Below are 20616 nucleotides of genomic sequence, written 5' to 3'. Positions count from 1 at the left end.
GTGCGGGACCCGCACCTCTTCGAAGTGCAGTGTTTGGAGCTCGGCGTAGGTTTGCGGGATGCCTGCGTGCATGAGTGAACTGATGTCGTGCGGCCGTGGGTACTTGAACTCTGTTTCCACTTTCGTGTCCCTCAAAGTCCGTGCATAATCACTAGAGAATATGGAGGGTACAGAAGGGTTCTCAAGAAGCGGCGTGTCCCCTCCCTCCCGCCACAACGGTGAATCGGTGATGCCAGGTCTGTGTTACAAGACCGTCCCTTCTCATGAGACTCCCATCTCCCACCGCCCCCCCCATGGTGTGCTTGGAGATCGTTGCCCCCCCCCCCAGAAAGAGGCGTGGTGTGTATCAGCTACCAAAGCTGCCCGTCATGTGCGACTTGGCTTTTTAACAGAGCTCAGTAATGGGCTTGTTCCTCCTCTCCCTGGAGTGTGTGTGTTTGCGGAAGAGAAGGTGGCCAGCACGTTGTCCCATAGTGAGGGGCGAGGGGACACCGACTTGCCCCTCCCCACCCTGCTCCCCTCTGCGTTAACAGCTCTGGAATTCTCAGGGCTCCCTAGCGTCAAATCATGATCTCGTGGCGGCCCCCTGGAGCCCATCAGTTCCATGGCCTCCGGGGACGGGGCAGGGTGAAGAGGTGGAGAGAGTCGTGACGGGGGTGGCGCTCACGGGAGGTCTGTCGGGGGCACTGGGCTTCCCCAGGTCTGAAGTGCGGGGAGGGGGTCAAAGCGTACCCTCGGCCTGTAAGATGGGGGCGCCGCTTGGGATGAAGATCAGCACAGACACCCCACGTGGCACCAAGTTGATTCATGCCCAGCTCCTAGAGATAAGCCTCCCAAGGCCCTTCTGGCCTAAGTGGAAGCTTCCTCTTCACCCCAAATAAATGAGTAGTAGCCAGAGGGCAGATAAGGAAAGAGTGGGCAGGGGAGGAAACAGGAGGTTGAGGAGGGTAACACACAGAGGTGAAAAGAAGTTCTGCATCAGCTTCCTGTTGGCGAAAATGTGGTTCTCCCTCGGGGGCCAGACAAGTTCCCCGGATGGCTCAGGGAGGAAAGTGAGAGGAGACGCAAGCAAGACAAGATGCCTGCAGGTTAGGGCAGAGCAGAGAGGACAGAGGGAAGTGGGTCTGCTTTCCAGGGAGTGCTGGGCCCTCGCATTGGCTTGGCTCTTCTGGGTATGGGCACCTTCGTGAGGCCAACCTTCTGAGGCTGATTCTGGAGGAAGTGAGTCATTGAAGACCCAGCTATACCCTGAGCAAGTTTGTCCCTCTGTCCACTTATGGCAGAACATTCTCTGATGCTCAGGGTTCCAAAACAAGGGCTGGCAAGGACTTCGTTTCAGAGTTCTCCCAACCGTTTCCCTGGTTACTAGTTCCCTGAGATGCCCTTCCCAGTGAATGAATGAATGAATGAATGATTCCCTGGTCATATGAGGTTAGGGGATGCTGCATCCCAGTCTCCCTTTGGAGAGTTACAGAACAAGTCAGCCTATCACAGGCTCTGAAATTCCTGCACTAAAGGAATTTAACACGTCGTCTTTCAAGCCAACTGGACTGTGGACAGGCTTGCTGTATTTCTATTGCAAAACCACACAGACTATGTGGATGGGGCCCCCTGGATTAAACAGTATATGCAGCCTTAGAGGGTGGTCTTTGCCATGGACTTTTTCCCTCCTTTAAGTAACACCTCTTAACATCTTGAGAGATTCCTGCATTCTCTGGGGGCACAGCTCAGGAGACACTGGAGTAAGATACTGTCTTGCCCATCAGGGGTATGCAAACAGCACTACTTTCACAGCATTTGTGGGGCAAACAGTCTGAGTGGGGTGGACTCGTGCCCACTCATCCAATCAGTCCTGCCTGGAACCCACAAAATCCTTTTGCAGGATGGTTTTCCGAGATAAGGATGCAGCTTGTGGCCACAGATATAGCGTGAATTAGTTCTGCACAAAAGCACCATCCTCAGCCCCAGTGTTCTTAGCTCAGCACTTTAAGACACTGGGTCTTTGGTCTCAGTGATTCCCGTATAGGCAGGTGGTGGTGGGAATGCTCCAGGGTCCTTTAAAATGCTAAAGGCCACTGATATGCAGTCCTGAACATACATAACAAAGAATCCTTGAATATACGTCTGAATTGAATGTGTAAATTCTTAAATCTGTGTCTTAGAACTTTAAAAGGACTGAAGTGACCTCCTGGACCGATTTCCTATCTCTGAAGTAGTTAAAACCCTATAAATCTTCAGTGTTTTCTTTTTGGTTTAGATTCTACGATAGCAGTTCGCAAACCTTGCTGCACATTAGAATCGAGCTTTTAATTCCTCTGCCTGTGTTGTATCCTATTGCAATTAGATCACAATATGGTGGGGTGGAGGCAGGGCGGAGCCAGGTATTTGAATTTTTTTAAAGATCCCCAGTAATCCCCACATGCAGCGAAACTGGGGGCACTGATGTAGAAGAACTTTATTTTTATTATAACATTTTATTATAACGACCACGCCTCTGTGAGAAAAGCAGGACAGGAGCTCGTCCTCATCTCATAAGTGAGATAACAAAGGTCGTACGGAGTGAAGAGACATGATCCAGGTCACAGATCAGGTTCCAGACAAGTGTCATTCCTTACTTGGGCCAAACCCGGCCAATCAGACTAGATTCTGGGGATGTTGGGATATGAGACTGGGGGGTGGGTGGGAAGAACTGGGCTTGAAAACCCAGAGGATTGAACACGGGCCTTCGTGCCTGAAGGAGAAACAAGAAAACCCCTTCAGTGTCATGCCTCCTGCCTCAGCAATGCTGCCTCTGTCTGGGGACCGCTGGTCTGCGTTTCATTTCTAGGGACACAGAATGGACCCTGCGTGCCAGAGTTGGAGGAAATTATCAGAGCCCACAGCTTGTCTTCAGACTTAACGTCGACTATTTCTCTCCTTTGATTTTCTATTTTTTTTATAGTTATTTATTTTATGTATTTACTCTTGGCTGCTTTAGGTCTTCGTTGCTGCGCATGGGCTTTCTCTAGTTGTGGTGAGAGGGGGCTACTCTTCGTTGCGGTGCACGGGCTTCTCACTGTGGTGGCTTCTCTTGTTGTGGAGCACAGGCTCTAGGCGTGCGGGCTTCAGTAGTTGTGGCACATGGGCTCAGTAGTTGTGGCTTGCGGGCTCTAGAGCGCAGGCTCAGGTGGTTGTGGCGCACAGGCTTTGTTGCTCCGCGGCATGTGGGATCTTCCCGGACCAGGGCTCGAACCCGTGTCCCCGGCATTGGCAGGCAGGTTCTTAACCCCTGCACCACCAGGGAAGTCCCTTTCCTTTGATTTTTAAACAAGTCCTCCCCGTGAGTTTTGAGGCTGTCTCGGACATTCCCGCCCTTGATTTTACAGTATCCTAGTCTCTGCATCGGCATGTGTGAGAAAACCTACCAGTATGTGGAATTGTCCTATCAGCCATGGAGGCTGTTATGGGGGCAGCGGGATGGGGTAAGGGGCTCTGAGGGGTATGCTGTTGAAACAAACGATTCACTAGTAACTGTGCTTCTTTGAAGCTTCAGGGCTCATAAACTAGAGGCTTAGAAGCAAGGATGAATGATCCCACATCCCCCAAATATCGCCGGCTCAGAGCATTTTTCCACTGTCTGACATGATTGATTAATCCTATTGTATGTATGGGGAGAAGTACTCATATTTCTTTCTTTTTTTAAAAAAATACACTTATTTTTATTGTATAATTCAATGTTTTTTTGTTCGTTTGTTTTTGTTTTGTTTTGTTTTTGCCACACCGCATGACTTGCGGGATCTCAGTTCTTTGACCAGGGACTGAACCCGGGCCACGGCAGTGAAAGTGCCGAATCCTAACCACTAGGCCGCCAGGGGACTCCTGGTACTCACGTTTCTAATAGCCCTACAAATGTGGAGGATAAGCCAGGAATTCCCTTTGGTTGGAGGTGGGCAAGCAAGGACGGTGACCCCTTGGATGACATACTCTGTGTTGCTGGGGACTTGGAATGGATGGCCTGATATTCTGAGATTCTAGGTCTTAGAAGGAGACATAAGATGCTTCAACTTCCATTTTATCATTATTATTATTACATGAAACTCTCTCTAGCTTAGAGGACTATTTGAGCATTATTTCTTCCCTAGCTTCAGAAAAATGATATTGTGAATTCTTCTAAAAACGTATTGTCATGAAAGATTGCCACCAAGACTTAGCAGTAAGGAGTCCGTGAGGCCTGGATCTGACTAGGCTTGACAAAAACTCGCTTTTTTTTTTTTTTAAGAGTATGAATGAATCTTTAGGATGCTATGCTTTGTCAGGTATGTTATAATAAAACACTGACATTGGGAGTGATTTACTTATAAATGCAGTGGCGTTGAAGGTGACCCCTGTCAAAAGCTCGCTCCCTTGCCTTCCACAGTGGTTCCTCGATGAGGAGGGAAAAGGGGTGGAAAGTCTGGCAGTCGCTCACCTTAGGGCCGTGTTTCCCACCTGCACAAGCCGGTCCTCGTGTATGTTGCAGCCAAAAGAAAGATTTAGAGCTTATTCAGCCTCAACCAGGGCCACGCACAGTAGGTGCTCAAACCAGCAGCGGCGCCCGGGAGTGACTTAGAAATGCAAGTTCTCCGGTCCCCAGAGCTGCTGTGAAGTCTGCATCCCTGGGGCGGGACCCCGCGGCCGTGTTTTCCCAGGCTCTCCCAGGGTTCAGTGCTCACAGAGGTGGAGTGGCGTGGCCCTGGACCGATGGTTCTCAAAGTGGGGTCTCCCGGCCACCGCTCCCCACCTCACCCGTGACCTCGTCAGAAGCCACCCGATCTCTTAGTCCTTGGACGTTGGCAGGAGGCAGTGGACACACTCCCTGGCACTTGCCAATGTTCGCGGATGAACCTGTAAAGTAATCCGTTCTCCGATAAGCACAGGGTCTTAACCACTGGACTGCCAGGAAAGTCCATGTCTCCCAACTTCGGATTTCATGTTATTCCCACTGAATACAGGGGATGGAAGGGCTATCACGCATGACGGGGAGAAATCCAACATGTAGTTCCAATACCCTCCGACCCTTAAAGAATGGAATCATTGGCCGCGAGTGCCTCTAAATCGCCCGTGTTTCTCTTTGCCGGTAGAACTGACAGAAAACATCGGGCTTCCGGTGAATCTGCTTGAGAAACATGACCTGTGGCCCGCCTATGTCACGTACACATCCCCGCTGGTGAAAAGACTGATTGAGAAAAGCAAAGCCAGAGACCTGGAACGCTTGCAAACGGCCGAGGAGAGCCGGCCGACATGCAGGCAGAGCAAGCCTCCCAGCGTCACCCAGCTGAAAAGGAGAAAGTCCTCCAAGCCCTCAGGCAACGTGACGTTCAAGGACGTGAGGTCAGAGACCACGCCCTCGGGGTGGGGCCCTTTCCCCACGTCGGCCACGGGTCCCCCCGTGGTTCCAGAGCGCACCCGCTTCCACGCGGATGCCAGGGCAAATCCCACCGCCGACTACAACAAGATCATCTTCTCCCGGAAGCCGAGGACGAGGATGCTTCCGTACCGCCCACTGCTGGCCGGCGAGGAGAAACACCCCGACGTTTAACGGGGAGTCCCTGCAGCCGCCCCCCAAGCTTGTACAGCAGTTAAGGGCCATTTGCCACACATTTCGTGACAGCCTTTGCGTTGGGACTTGCCTCTGCTAGGGCAGAGGTCGGCTGAGATCAACCAGATGGAATGTGGGCCATGGAGGGGGTGAGGGCACCCCGTCTGGCAGTGCAGTCATGCGCCGGTGGGAAGCCCTAGGCTCTAGATCCTGCCATAGATGCTTAGGACCCAGCTGGGGGTGAATCAGTCCTGGTCCAGGCAGGAGACAGCAATCACACCAGAGATCCTTTGATAGAAAGAATTTCTAGCCAGGTAGCTGCAAAGGCAGGAAAAGGGCACAGAGATGTGGATGGAGGCGGCGCCCGCAGGAAGCAGGCGGGGGGGGGACGAAGAGAAGACGTGAGCTCGTTAAGAGTTAGACGCTCGGAGAAGGGGCAGGTGGGCTGCGTCTCAGATCCCAGACGCTGGTGCCCTGAGCTCGCAGGAGACCCCTTTGGGGGTGGCAGCCCCGCCTCTGAGGAGGGGGAGCTGTTTGGCTGACGGACACCCTGAAGCTCGTTCTGAGATTGTTGGGAAAACCAAAATGGGACTCAAATATTTGTTTCTGGAAGGAGTTGACACCGTCCGAGTGAACGAGAATTGCTGGGGGAAACAGAAAGCAACAGGAAGCCAACAGAGGTAAACAGGAAGCAAATCAGGAGCGAGTTCCTTCTTCTTCCTCCAGCCTCCAGACTCCCTCTGGCTCTTCTGATGGGCAGAGCCTCACCGGGAGGGGGGCAGAAATGTGATTTGCAGGATCCCAAACCCTGCATCTCAAAGCAGAGTGCAAAAGGATGGGCTTGGAGCCAAGGGAAGATGAGCTCATTACCTGCCCGGTGGGGTTCTGGGCGATCCCACCTTGCTGCCCCACTTGGCACCTGGACCTGGTATTGGGATGTTTGTTCCTTGGAGGGTTTACAAAGTGGCAGTGGCGACCCGGGCGTCCCCTGCTGAGAAATGGAGGATTTTTCTCCCCTGTAGTTCTTTAAGGCTTGTGGAGCTTAGTTGGCTGGGAGAGAGGTTCCCGGCTGGACCCCAGCTATGCTTGTCAGACGCAGCTGGCGTTGGTCCACCCATGCTCTGAGCTGTTCCCACTTGGCCTCAAAGCAAACGATGCTGTACTCAGCCTGGACGCAGAAGACTTTGTCTTTAGACACAAAGAGGATCGAGTTATGACAGGCAGACCACACGGCCTCAGGCTTGGGGCTTGTCTGCTGAGCATGGCTTCATTGGTAGGATCTCTCTTCTTTGCCCTCACCTGAGTTTCTCTGCTTATATTTGTGAAGCAGTTAATACTCACCCTGTTTCCCTCACGGAGACCTAGAGGATGCAATGTGCTAGTTGCTGGAAGAGGCTGAATTTGCCCTACGAACGCGTTCGCTGCATCCAAGAGTCTTGCAGAAACGTTTGGGCTCCACGCTGGCTGCTGTGAGCTGTGTAGAAGCTGCACGAATTAGGAGCTCAAGACCCATTCCTGGGTTCCCAGCTCTTGGCCAGAATGAATTTTTGCAAAAAGAATAGGTGATTTCCAGTGAATCTGAATGACTGTATTTGGGTCCACGGAACATTTATAGACATGGAGGCTGGTGATAAATTCCCAACGAGAATTTTTCTCTCTTGTATCCTTTTATGGGGGTTTATAGCCAGAGTATGTTTGGGAAGCTATGGATTATAGGTCCTCATTGTGTTCGTGTTTGCAGGGATTTGGGGTGATTTCTTTCAATTCCTTTGAAGGCAGAGTAGTTACATGGTTTTTTGGGTTTTTTGTTGTTTCTGTTTTTTTAAATCTCTAGGTGTTTGATAGTTTCTACACACATATACTCTCTAAGTAAAAATAGTTGTTTTATAGATAGTATTGTTTAGATTAGTTTAATTCTCAGCCTGTTACAACCACACAAGCAGGAGCCAAGGACATCCGCACTCTATGCTGTGATGAAAATGGCTTGTGTCTGTGACTGCGGTCCAGACGCGTGGTCTCCTGAGGCCGTTTCTGAGAGAGAAACAGTCTAATTCCTTGGAAAAGAGGGAGTCCCTTCAAGGCCAAGCTGGGTTCGCAGGTCCCTGGGGGGGTGACTGTGTAAACAAGGCTGCAGTGCTGGTGGGTGCGGGCCGGGTGCTTGGCGGTGGCCTGGGAGCCCTCCACCTGGCAAGGGAGGCGGGGGGGGGGGGTGGGCGGGGGGAAGGCCTAAACCCAGGCGCCTGGGGGAGCCATGGACTTGACAGACAGCAAATCCTCCTCTTCCTTTCATGGACCGGAGGACCTTACTGTAGGAGGCCCGACTGCCCCACAGTCCCCTTCATCTTTTCTTAGGACATGGATAAAAGCTGGGTACCCCGAGGTAAGGGTTTTGACCCCTGGGATTTGGTGGGGGTCCCGGGAGGTGGAGGAGAAGTCACACGTAGCCCAGGGACGCCAACCAGGGACTGGCTCCGTGTCCCTGGAGACAGAGACCTGCAGCAAAGTCCCAGCCCCGTAGCCTTGCTCCACGTGTCAGCAGAGGTGGTAAAAAAGATCGTAAAAGTGCTTTGTGAGATGTGGGCTGGCCAGGGTGCCCGTCAGGACCGAGCGGCTCTTTTCAGCTTTAGCTGAGTCATTCGTACCTAGAAGCTTCTTGGAAGCCCAGCCCTTCTGGAGTGACGGGCAGGGGCGGCAGGTTATCGGGGCCACAGATAAGACAGGATGCGAGCCGGAGGGGGAAGTAAACAGGGGCCTGGGGTTTACTGTGAGCTGATGTCGTCAGAGCCCGGACTGAAGCTCAGGCCTGGGTTTGTGTTTGTCAAATAATCAGGAAACCCTCCCTCTTCCTCCTTCACTACCCCCTCCCCACCCGCATCTCTTACCAGGGACCCAGCGCCTCAGCCAGCTACCTGGGCACTTGAAAAATCACACTGCAGTGCCCTAAACCAGCGGGGCGGGGCGAGGCCGTGTGCATGAGGGATCCTCTGGGGCAGTAGGGGTGGGGGTGAGGGCAGGCAGGGCCGGCAGGGGATGCGGGAACACCCCAGCTTTAGGTGGGGCCCCCTGCCACCCCATATTCTGTGCCTTGGTCCTGACCATGATCCGATATCCACATGGGACAGGGCGGGATAAACAGTGTCGTGAAAATGACCTTGGGCTTAGTGCCGAGACCCCCATCTCTTCTCCCAGGCTCTGTACTCCAGGGCAAATAAAAACTCCCACCCCACCTGAGGCCTTTCTAGGAAGCTTCTATGGCTGGGGGCCCGGCAGAGCTCGTGGTACCAATCCACTTCCTCTGCAGATCTAACTATTCAGCCACCCAGGACCCTCCAATGCTTTTGGTAGACAAGGCAGGTGAGAAGCACAGCGCTTCGGGCAAGTCGGCCTGGTTTCTGCGGACCCGCCAGTCTGGAGGGGTTTGTGCAGAGAGGAATTGGTTCCAGAGGCAGTGACGGCTGGAAGGAAGCCCACCCCGAGTGCCGCGCGTGCGCCAGCACCTGTGCGCACACTTTGGTGTGTTGCAGCGCGTCTACGTCCGTTCACTGTCTAGAGGCTTCTGTCTGCTCTCCTAGCTGACCCTGAAGGAAGTGAGCCCCTCTGGGGCTGGAACCCAGGCCCTCAAGCCCACGTCCAGGCTGCCTCCCCTGTACCCGGCTCCCCTCCCCCACTCCCCCTCTGTCCCCTCCTCCTCCTCCTCCTCCTCGGTTTCGTCACTGGCAGTCCTGCTGGCGCGTCCTCGAGAGGGCAGGTGTGTCCAGCCTGTGGCTGCTGGCCCTCAGGTTCAGCAATGAATCTGTCAGGCAGTAGCTTCACTAGAAGCCCGTCGTGTGTGACCCATCCACCAGAGCCAACTCACCGTCTGCCGCTGCACCAGCAGAGCTGGGAGGGAGGGTCTGGAGGTGCCGTGAGAGCTGGACAAGGTCAGTCCTGCTCACGGTCACCTTCCCAGAGCTCGGCCCACAGCCTGGCACACGGCTGGGGCTCAATTACTTACTGAGCGGATGATTTACAACACCAGGTCCTAACACCTGAAACAGAATGCACGGCGAAGCGGTGGTTTCTTTTGTAATATCCAGAGGCTGGAGAAACCACTCGGCCGGGGTGCGTAGAAAGCTTGAGGCAAGCAGCAGCACCTTTGCTGTAAAGTTCCTTCTGGTCCTGATAGTGTGATTTGAACAAAGGACCCAGTTGGTACCTTGGACGTGCCCTTCCTTGTAGGACATGGGAGGGATAGAGGAGCTGGAGACACAGTCTCCTAAAATGTAACATCTAGTCAGTCTGTCCTTTTAAACGACCAATCCATGCCTATCTGATGGAATTCCAAGTTAATTACACATATTTCCTCCGGGCTTTATCAGAAGGGACAAAATTTCATAGACCTAACAGTTTCTCCCTTTCCCACATTTGCAGCCGTGCCGATCGAGGGCACCCGACACATATGCGCTGGGTGCTGGCTCGTGCCAGGTGCCCTGCTGGGGGCCCAGCCGTGAGCAGGGCAGAGACTCAGGCTTCCGTCTGGCGGTGCAGACACTGGACAATCACTTTATCGCATCGCAGTTGCGAGGGGTGTTACAGAGAAGCACAGGATTCTGTGAGAGCGTTCTTGCTTTGAGCTCCTGCTGTGCCCTCCCCAGGCTCATGAGGTAGGGGTTAGAGAAGGAAGCAGGATTAGTATCAGGGCAGCTGCTCATGAAAAGCGGTGAGGTCATGGCGAAATTTTGGCCAAACTGAAGTTTAGTGGCCTGCTGAATTTTTTGAACTTTGCAGAGCTGCCTTCAGTGTATGCTTGTCTGGCTCTCTTGTTTGTTTCTGTAGCACCATGGAGCTGTCCCCGGGCTGGGCCGAGGTTCAGGCCACAGCCTCTCCCTCCCGGCCCCACGAAGCAACACAGAGGCAGCGCCCACATCTGCACGCTGCTCACCCAGGCCACTCACTTCCTGCCTTTTTGGCTGGAGGGCTGGCGAGGCAGCTTCAAGGCAGGCCCCTAGCCCCTGTGTTTCCCCCACCAGACCCCGGGCAGGGACCAGGCCCAAGCCCTCAGCGTCTGGCCTCTGGCCCACTGAGCCTCACCTCAACTTCCCCAGGTCTCGGAGCAAAGAGACCAGTTCTGGCTTTCCATGCTTTCCACCAGATTTTCCGGGTTCGTGGAGGTCCCTCTGTAGACCGGGGCAGGGGGTACGTTTCAACCCAGGGAATGGCAGGGTCCCTGCTCCACGCCCTTCCTCTTTCTGCCCTTGTCTGCAGAGCCTCTCCCTCCTTTTTTTTTTTCCCCTCCTTCCTTTCCATTTGAATTTCATTGTTATTTATTTTTTTTGCCATTGCAAAATTAAATGACGCTTGTTTTAAGTGACTCAGGCTCCTTGCGGTAGAAGTGAACCGAGATGGCCCAGGCTCCACAAACTTTAGGAGAAGCAGGTCCCTTTAATGCTCAGATCCTGGGTCTGAGCCTCCCTCCTGAGGCCCGTGGGGAGTGCCCAGATGCTCTCTGGGAAGCTCTGAGGAATGCTTGCGTAGCTCACAAAACCGCCCCTCGGGGCCCCTGTCACCCTGACCATCGTCTCACTCCAGAGCAGTTGCCCCACGGTCCCAGGTCACTGCTGTCCCACTTCTCCCCAGCGCAGCCATTGGGTCCCCCTGTGGTTTCTCAAAGCACGGCTCTCCCAGGTTGTCGCATCAGCAAGTCTACCCTGAAGGCCTGGGGGTGGCAGAAGCACAACAGAGTAAATTACAATTCTATTGGAAGTCTCTATTTTGGGAGGCCCACAGCCTAAATCTGAACGCTGTTCCCTGGTGAGGGCCAGCTCCATCTCCAACATGGATCTCAGCACATGCCCGTTAACTCAGAATCCAGGGCCAGTTCCCCCTTAATCCTGGAGGCACTGGAGCCACCTCCACCTTCCCCTCCCGTGTCAATAACCTCCCTCTTGGTCCCAGAATTGCCACTGGGGTACCAAGTGGCCTATTTCTAAGAGGTGGTTTAGTTCTCCTGGCCTGGAGAAGACAATCACAATATTCAACAGAACACAGTGCAGTTGGGGCTTCAGAACAGTTAGTAGAGGGCTTTTGTCTTGTCCTCTCGGGGTCCTGCTGGCAGAATGTGGGGAAGTTATGCCTTCTGATGTCCAAGGGTGGGGAGCTCCTGGCAGGATACACACAACAGCACCACCACCGTCTCCATCAGCAGCTCCATCACCATGACCACCACCACCACCACCTCCACCTTCACCTCCATCTACAGCTATTACTAGTATCTTCACCATCATCATCACCTTCACCACCACTACCACCACCACCTCCACCTTCACCTCCATCTACAGCTATTACTAGTATCATCACCGTGACCATGACCATGACCATGACCACACCACCACCACCATCACCATCACCATCACCACCATCACCATCACCACCTCCACCTTCACCTCCATCTACAGCTATTACTAGTATCATCACCACCACCGTGACCATGACCACCGCTTTCACCTTCACCTCCCCCATCTGCACCTCCATCCCCACTACCATCACCACCACATCACCTCTGAACAAATTTATGAAAGTGCAGCCCTTATTTGTTTATTGAAAAATTATTAAACCAGCAAAGACACAATCTCAATAAAAGGCCTATTTTATAAGTTAGACAGAGGAAGACAAATACTTTAGGATATCACTTATAGGTAGAATCTAAGAAAGCTGAACTCAGAGAATAGAGTGGTGGTTACAGGAGCTGGGGGTGGGGGGAGTGGGGAGATATTGGTCAAAGGGTACAAACTTCCCATTATAAGATGAATGGGATCTCACGTACAGCGTGCTGATTATAGCTAATAATACCATATTATATATTTGAAGGAGGCCTGAAGAGCACACTCTGAGAAGCCCCAGTGTCTGGGGGGTGGTGTGGGCTGAGGGACCCAAGTGGAGGCTGGGGAGGCAGAGGGTGAGAGTGGGTCACCTCAAGACACAAAGACGAAAGACAGACTTTTTCCTAAGAATGACCGACAGCCACTGCGGGGTTTTAGGCAGGGAAATAGCAAGATCTGTTAGTGGAGACTAAACCCTGTTTGGATTCCTCTCTCCCTGGCCCGGCACTGTGGACATTATAGCTCACCCTTAAATATGGGGGGTGAGGAAAAGCGGGATGTAAGGCCCGCCTCTGAGGAGCTCACAAGAGATCTTAAAAGTATATACCGGCATCGCCTCCTCAAGTGGGAGGGGTCCCCTTCCAAGTCATCCACTGACTCCATGTTGTCAGCCTGAGAAGTCGTGCCTTGTTCCAGCAAAGCTGGGCCTGCTCGGAGCCTTCTGAGCTCTATTTTTTGGTCATGATAGTTTCTGAGTCAGTTCATGGGCTGTACCAAAACCCAGATGCTTTAGAACCACAGAATGAGGGAGGACATGGAAGGGTGGCTCCTTTAATCTCACCCATTCGTTCTGAAGACAAGGAAACAGAGGGTCAGAGAGGTCCAGTGATTTGGTTGAGGATTTGAATGCAGTCCCTCCAAGTCTTCCCGATCCGCTGCTGACGCCTGTCATGGACCAGGGAAGGGGGCCTGGAGGCCCGAGTGTGGGGCCTCTCCCGGTAGCCCAGAGCAGGCAGCTGGAATTCCTCCAGGAGGGTTCCTGCAAGAGCTGGGCTTGGAGCAGGAGAGTGACATGAACTGGGTAGATGAGAGGGTGGGGCATCCCAGGTACGTCCAAACAGGGACCGCCATCTACAATTCCTTTCCTTAAAAAAAAATGGCAAACTAAAGATGTTGTTGGAACTCTTTTTCCCAGCAGAGCGCCACAGGCAGGTGGTGTTTGCATCCACACCCTCGTTCCGGGATGATCCCCGTCTCTCGTGCCCCAGGAGACTTGGGTTTTCGGAACATCTCCAAGCCCACCCTGTCCCCTTCTATCGATTCCATCTTCACGTGTAATGAATTAAAGAGCAGCATCCTTTATGAAAGGCAGGGAGAAAAGTACCGGAGGGACAAACCATTGCCAGTACTTTTGAAAAGCAAAATGGGCTCTGCAGCAGCTGGTCCACATCCCCTCCCTTGCCCGCAGCCCAGGGCCCCCTCACTCTCCACCTGGAGTTTTCCCTTGATGCCCTGCCGCAGACGGACAGGCCATTAAGGTCCCCGGAGCTGCCCTCAGTATGGCCAACGGGAGGTGGAGGACAAACAGCCCAGCTTCCTCACCCCTAAGCTGGGTGGATAAGTGAGCAAGTCCCACGCTGTCTCTGAGCTCCCAGCGGGACAGAGCCTCGGGTACCCGAGTAGCCATCCACTCAAGGATGCCCTGAGCGTCGGCCTCCTCTCCTCCTCTGCCCTCCTTTTCCACTCCTCTGCTGTGTCTCCCGGGCTCATGTCCCCAGTAGAGTCCTTGTTCCTGAATCCTCATCTCAGAGTCTGCTTTTGGGGAACGCAACCCAAGACATCATGCAGGCAATCCCTGGATTATCCAGCCACCCAGGAATAAAGGAGTCCCTTTCCAGGGCAAGTTCCTTATTTTGTGTTTCACTCAGGGCAAAAGGGCTCTTTAAAAAATGGAAAAAGCAACGCGCCTGTACATGGTCAAGAAACCAAAAAGACGTCTGCGGAATATGATGAAAAACAATTCTCTGTCCCCACCTCCCTGCCTGCCTCCCCCGTCCCTCTCCCAAGAGGTGACCACCCCTAACCAGTAGATGTGTGTCCCTTTGGAATGTTATCCTCTGAAAACCTGAAGTCACATCACGTCATATCCCCTCTTAGTAAGAAGCCAGAGTCCTTCAAACAGCCAGCAAGCTCTTCTAGCCTCCTCTCTGGACCTCTTCTCCACGTTCTCCTTCGCCCTGGCAGCTCCAGCCTCCTGGACCCCATCACGCCAGCCATCAGGCTCCCTTCTCAGGCTTTTGTACCTGCCACCCTCCTGCCTGGAAGGCTCCTCCCCATCCACGTGCATAGCTCTGTCCTTCACGTCCTAAGAGTCTTGGCTCAAGTACCCCCTTCTCGGTGGAGCTTTTCCCTGAGAAGCTTATTTAGAGCTGCAGCCCATTCCCTGCACTCCTCACGTGTCTCTTCGGTTTTCTCTGCATCACTTTCCACCTGCTGGACCACCCCACCATCTACTTATTGCTTGTCGCCGTAGGATATCAGCTCAGGAAAGCAGAGGGTCTGTCTCTTTTGTTCACCGCTGTGTCCCCAGCGCTTGGAACAGTTCCTGGTACAAGGTAGCTGCTTGGGAAAGCTTTGTTGAATGAATGTACACACGCGTCATACGATACACATTGTCCTGCCCGGTGCTTTTCCCACGTAGCCATTTTGGAGGTTGTTTCTTTTGGAACACATAGGATCACTGCATCCTTTTAAGCAGCTGCAGGGTTTAAGGTCCTGTGAGTGTCCGTCATGAACTTAGCTATTTAGCCGGCCTTCCCTTGATGGGTGTTTGGGTGGTTTCTGGTCTTTAGCCAGAAACAGAGCTGATGTGTCCCACGTCTCTGCTCACACGGGGACACATCAGCACGAGGAGTTCCTGGGGTGTGGTAGCCACTGTTCATTCTCATCTGGACAGAAACTACCAAATTGCCTTCGGAAAAGGCCACATCTATTCACATCCCCCCACGGTGGTGAGAAGGCCTGTTTCCCCCCATCCTAATCAACACGTGTGTTAGCAAACTTTCTGATCTTTGCCAACCTAATCAGTAAAAATTTTACAGATTTTCATCTGTTTTTTCTTTCTTCTTTGCATTTGTTTATATGCCATTTCTATTTTTTCCTCTCTCTCTCTCTCTGTGAACCACTTGTTTATATGTTTTCCTAATTTAAAAAAATTGGTTTGTTGGTCTTTAACCTGTGGTTCGCAAGTCCTGTTTTTATCTTAAGCCCTTCAGTCCTTTGTTCATAACCCATCTTTCAAATATTTTCCCACCTTTTCATTTGTATTTTGATGTCATTTTAGTATTTTTGGTATGGATAAAATTTAAATACTTATACAGTCAACCTCATCAATATTTTTATTTATGGCTTCTGAATTTTGTCTTAATTAGAAAAGCTTTTTCCTCTCCCAAGAGTATATGAAAAAATTACCTCATGTTCCTTTTTGGTACTTTTACAGCTTTTCTGTTTCTTAAATATATATTTTTACCTTTAATTTATTTTAGTATAAAGACATGAAGGAGGATTCAGTTGAACTTGTCCCCTCTGGGTTGGCCAGTTTTTCCAACAACATTTATTGAATAATCCATCTTTCCCTCAATGATTGGGAACTTCCCTTTCTTATACCTTAAATCGTTCTATGTTTTCCAATCTCTTTGGGGACTTTCTATTTCAGCTCATTGATCTGTCTGTCTATGTGCCAGAATCAAATTGTTTTCATTACTGCAGCTTTAAAAATCTCTTTTACTGTCTGATAAGAGTAAGCCCCGAGGGCCTTTCTGAAATTTTTTTCTGGTGGCCACTGAGCCTTTTGGCGAGAATGAAAGTGATTTTCAGGTAGTAAAATTGCCCTCTTTTCTCTTAGATGACCAGACTGGTGAGTGGAAGGCAGGCTCCTTGATCCTTTTAACTGACAAGCCCCGTTTCCTGCTAAAAAGTCGAACTCCATAGCAAGGTGACAGCAAAATAAAAGCTACCTGTATTCCTTCACTTCTCGGAAGTGATAACCTGCCTGCCACCTGAGGTGCTGAAGGTACCTCCCTCAGATGTGATGGGAAGCGTCCGAACTTGAACTTGCCAATCAGTCTGAAGGCACGCCCTTTCCACTTAGAAAAATGATACCAAAATAGAAGGAAAACCCAAAGCAGAAGAAATTCCTCCCTTGTCACCCTTGGAATATGACTGGTGCCGACGATTCTGTCAAACGTTCCAGGAAACCAAAAGCATGGAGCACGGGGCCAAGGCCGTGAGGCCCACGCGGGGCCAGCGCTGGGCAGAACGGCCTTCCTCCGCCCGGGCTGCTCCGGTCGCTGGTCCCTGGTTCAGTGGGAGCTTGGTATGAAGTCAATGTTTGCAGTGGGTGAGGCGTGGGAAGCAAAACCAGATATGTAGACATTTTTTCCTTCCCGGCTTCTTTCTCTTAGAATATTCCTGGTGCCCCAGGAACAGGCCTCCATTGTACACGCCCGCCCTGGACAGCTTGGCCGGGGGGCCGTCGGCCGCCCCAGGAGAGAGTGTGCGGGGCCCTGGGGAGCAGCTGCAAGAGCACCCAGACCTCCCCGCCAGCATCTGTCCTGCAGGATCGCCCAAACCTCAGGAGGTGCCCAGAGCTTGGCCCTCGCAGGCCCAGGGGATGGATCCCCCCTGGTTCTCCCACCCAGGCCTATGGGCACCACACACAGCTGGATTCACCCCTTTCTTGAGGACCACGTGGACGTGTGTCTGAGATGGAGAGGGCGGGAGAGGATAATGGGGTTGGGGGGAGGAGGCGAAGGAGCTGTGAGTACAGGTCAGGTGAGGGGGATCCCCTGCCTCCAGGCCAGTGCCCCACGCAACCGCCCCCCAGCTTCAGTGAGGGCCCGGCTCAACTGGCAGGTGTGAGAGACTTATTATAGGCCTTGGCTCATGGCGTGATGGAGGCCACGAAGGCCCACGGTTGGCTCTCCGCAAGCTGAAGAATCAGGAAAGGCTGTGGTCTAAATGAGTCCGAGCTAAAGGCCTGGGAGTTCGGGAACCGATGGTGTAAGGGCTAGTCTGAGTCCAAAAGCCCAAGAAGCAGGGGGATCAGTGCCAGAGGGCAGGGGAAGATGCGTGTCTCAGCTCAAGCAGAGAGAGAGAGAGAGAGAATTTGCCCTTTCTCTACCTTTTTGTTCTATTCGGGCCCTCAGCCCATTGCATGAGGCCCACCTGCACAGGGGAGGGTGAGCTTTACTCAGTCTATGGATTCAAATGCTAATCTCCTCCAGAAACACCCTCACTGACACCCAGAAATAATGTTTTACCGGCTATCTGGGCATCCCTTAGCCCAGCCCAGCTGATGTATAAACTATCACAGTTCATCCCCAGGGAGGTCTGGTAAAATGGGAGTTGGAGTCAAAAGATAAATGCGTGGCATCAGCTTCTCAGTAGATCAGCAGACTGTGCAGGACTCTCAGCTCTCACCACGCACGTGCTCACCAAGTCAGCCTCCTGCCCGCTACCTGACGGACATCGGCGGCACACGGCTGTCGAGAAGAGTAACCGAGGGACTTGCCTGGCGGTCCAGTGGTCAGGACTCCGCGCTTTCACTGCCGAGGGCCTGGGTTCGATCCCTGGTCGGGGAACTAAGATCCCACAAGCCACGTGGCACGGCCAAAAAAAAAAAGAGTAACTGAGATGATGTACGTGGTAATAAGGACAGTTACGGTTGTGTTTGTTTACTGTGAGCATCCTACGTGCCAGGCATGCTCTAAGTCATTTGTGTGACTTCAATCCTCACAAAACCCGAGAGGAAGGTATTTTTAATTGTTCCTATTTTTGTATATAAATCGCAGTGAAGTGCTAGGATTCAGTGAGCCTAAAGAAATGCCTAGCTCCTAGAAAAGTCTCAGTAAATGTGGTGGCTGGAGCAGCTGCCCGTGCAGGCTCGTAAGAGCCAACTGTGCATGTCTCTTTCCAATGCCAAGTACAGCTGGCACGTTGCCAACTCCGCCACATTACGTTGGCAGCTTGAAATCGACCACGGTGGGAGTATTTACACCACAGAAATCAGCAGACACTACAAATCAGGACTTCTTTTCCTTTTTTTTTTCTGAAGAGCCCACCTCACCACTATGACTACTAAGAGTATACTCCTGTTGACCTAGAAATCATCTCAGACTTGGCCCCTACGAAAATCAATACACCCCCCCAGAGGGGACCCTCCCAGATGTCTTAAATGGAGGAAACATCTTCACTATACTGCTAATAAAGTTCAATCAGAGAAGAGTTTTACTCCTGTGGGCTTCAACCATGGGAGCAGGAGAACACCCGAGAGGGGTCTGTGCTTAGGGGCAGATGGTTTGAGGAACCTCCAGGTACAGGTGGGAAAGCCAGGGGTAATCTGTCACCCCCAGGTAAGGGGGTGTCACGGTGCCCGCCACAGTATTTTTCTGAATAAGTCCTTGAAAGCAAAGATGCTGCCTGGTAACCCACACCCCTGCAGGAACTGGGGAAAGTCACTTGGAAAACCTGTTCTTTTCTGTAAAGTTAAGGGGATTTGATCTAGAAAGAGTTCCAGAAACCATCTAGCCCATCACTGCCACATGCAAACGCTCTCTTCACAGAAAGCTCTGAAGACTGTAAATCATCGCCCAGGTGCAATTACCGTGATTTTCATGATGACACGTCTCCTTATTTTAGCATAAACCCAAGGGTGCGTTGTAAGGAATAAAGCCGACTTGATGTTTGGATGCGATGGCTCACGAGAAGAAAGAGACAGATCGTGTGCACATCTTATCAAGCAGTCAAACCGTCACCGAGGACCCTGGGGTGATTGGCCCTGTGCTGCTGCCCCCCTCCTACCGGTTTGCAGTGATTTGTTATCGTTTCCCAGCCCCCCACGCCACACATTCCCCCCCCCATAGATTATGAGGTCATTTGAGGACAGGGCTGAAACTGTATTCATTTCTTCATTGAACAAACATTCGTTGAAACCTATGATGTGCTTCAAAGGGGATTAAAGGGGGATGAGACAAAATTCTTCTGTTAGGGGCTCACTGGGAGGAGGACGACAGAGAGAAAATCGGTGGGAAGTAGCAGGAGAGAGGATGCGACGGGGTGCTGGCTGGGCAGGTGTAGCACGAGAGTGCCATGGAAGTTGAGAAAAGGCGGGGTTCGTAGCGGGTGGCTTTGGGGGGCATTGGACGATGCACTGGGTTGGGGGGACTTGGGACTGACAGTGGCAGTGATGTGACTTTACAGGAGAGACAGAGACCCTGTGCTCACAGGAACTCTGATGCACTTGGACTAGTGAAGGGGACCCGCCGGGCCACAGCAGAAACGAAAGATGTGAGATTAGAGCTCTCCAAAGCTAGGACTGGGATTGACACATATACACTACTATATATAAACTAGATACCTAATAGGGACCCGCTGTATAGCACAGGGAGCTCTACTCAATACTCTGTAGTCACCTGTATGGGAAAAGAATCTAAAAAAGAGTGGATCTATGTAGATGTATAACTGATTCACTTTGCTGTACACTCGAAACTAACCCAACACTGTAAATCAACTATACCCCAATAAAATTTTAAAAAAAGAACTCTCCAAAGCCAGATGAGCAGCACATCCAAGTAGAGCCCAAGGCACTACAGGCTGAGCTGAGCTGACGGCCAGGCCAGGCGGAGCTTAGGTCACCGCAGGGCCTGTGGCCGAGCTGGGGGACAGATGCAGGGGCACCGTGTGCTGTGCCCCGACCCTCTGGCTGGGCCGGCTGCCTTGAGAGGCACATGCCGTGCCCTGACGAGCTGGGTGCCTCCAGAAGGACCGCCGGCAGCTGGCCGCTCGGTTGCACCACTTTGGGATGTAACCCGAGGCCCCGGCATCCCGGAGCCTGGGGCCCTGGGCAAGCCGAGCAAGCCAGACACACAGCGAACATCATTCCTCAGCCTCACAGGCCCCACACAGGACGCAGGCTCTGCAGACGAGGCGCCTCCGAGTGGGTGCCCGGGTAGTCCCAGCCCCTGCCAGGTGGGAGCGAGCAGCCTCTCCTGAGGGCAGTCAAAACACGCCGACCCGTGAGGGTGTCCTGGAGGGGCTTCCTGCATCAGACCAGCGCAGGGGTTAACGGAGATGCTGCTTGCTTCGAACGCCGAAATTCTATCCTCTGTGCAAGGGCATTCGCCACAGCTGGAGGTGTTTATAGACCCAGAGTCCATAAAGAAAGTCCCGCAATGGGAGTGCAGGCGAGCTTGCCAGGAGCTCAGAGAGCCTCGCTGCGTTTCCAGACGGGCCCTGCCCCACCTCGGTGCCCTGGGACCAGAGTACAGCCCCTTACACAGGACATTTCATCATCTGTGCGCGGGGCCCCTCCCCCGACCACACAACAAGGACCCTCGTTCCCTACCCCTGGGGAACCCCAGCTGGGAGCACAGGGCTTCTCGGGCAGGAGGCCCCACTAAGGGCTGGGAACCGAATTAAAGT

General features: G+C 52.6%; 2 protein-coding genes across 2 annotated transcripts in view; both read left to right on the top strand.

The window, feature by feature from the left end:
* CDRT4 (CMT1A duplicated region transcript 4) overlaps positions 1-5557 on the top strand; it is a 33243-nt gene extending 27686 nt beyond the window's left edge. The window contains exon 2 of the mRNA XM_036838179.1: positions 5100-5557. Coding sequence (XP_036694074.1) covers positions 5100-5557 — 458 coding nt within the window. The remainder of the gene's footprint in view (positions 1-5099) is intronic.
* TEKT3 (tektin 3) overlaps positions 1-20616 on the top strand; it is a 182416-nt gene that overhangs the window by 78243 nt on the left and 83557 nt on the right. The window lies entirely within an intron of this gene.

The sequence above is a fragment of the Balaenoptera musculus genome, chromosome 20, assembly GCF_009873245.2.
Source record: "Balaenoptera musculus isolate JJ_BM4_2016_0621 chromosome 20, mBalMus1.pri.v3, whole genome shotgun sequence".
NCBI lineage: Eukaryota > Metazoa > Chordata > Mammalia > Artiodactyla > Balaenopteridae > Balaenoptera > Balaenoptera musculus.
Note: the sequence above shows the minus strand (reverse complement) of the source record. Positions and strands in the feature narration are given on the sequence as shown.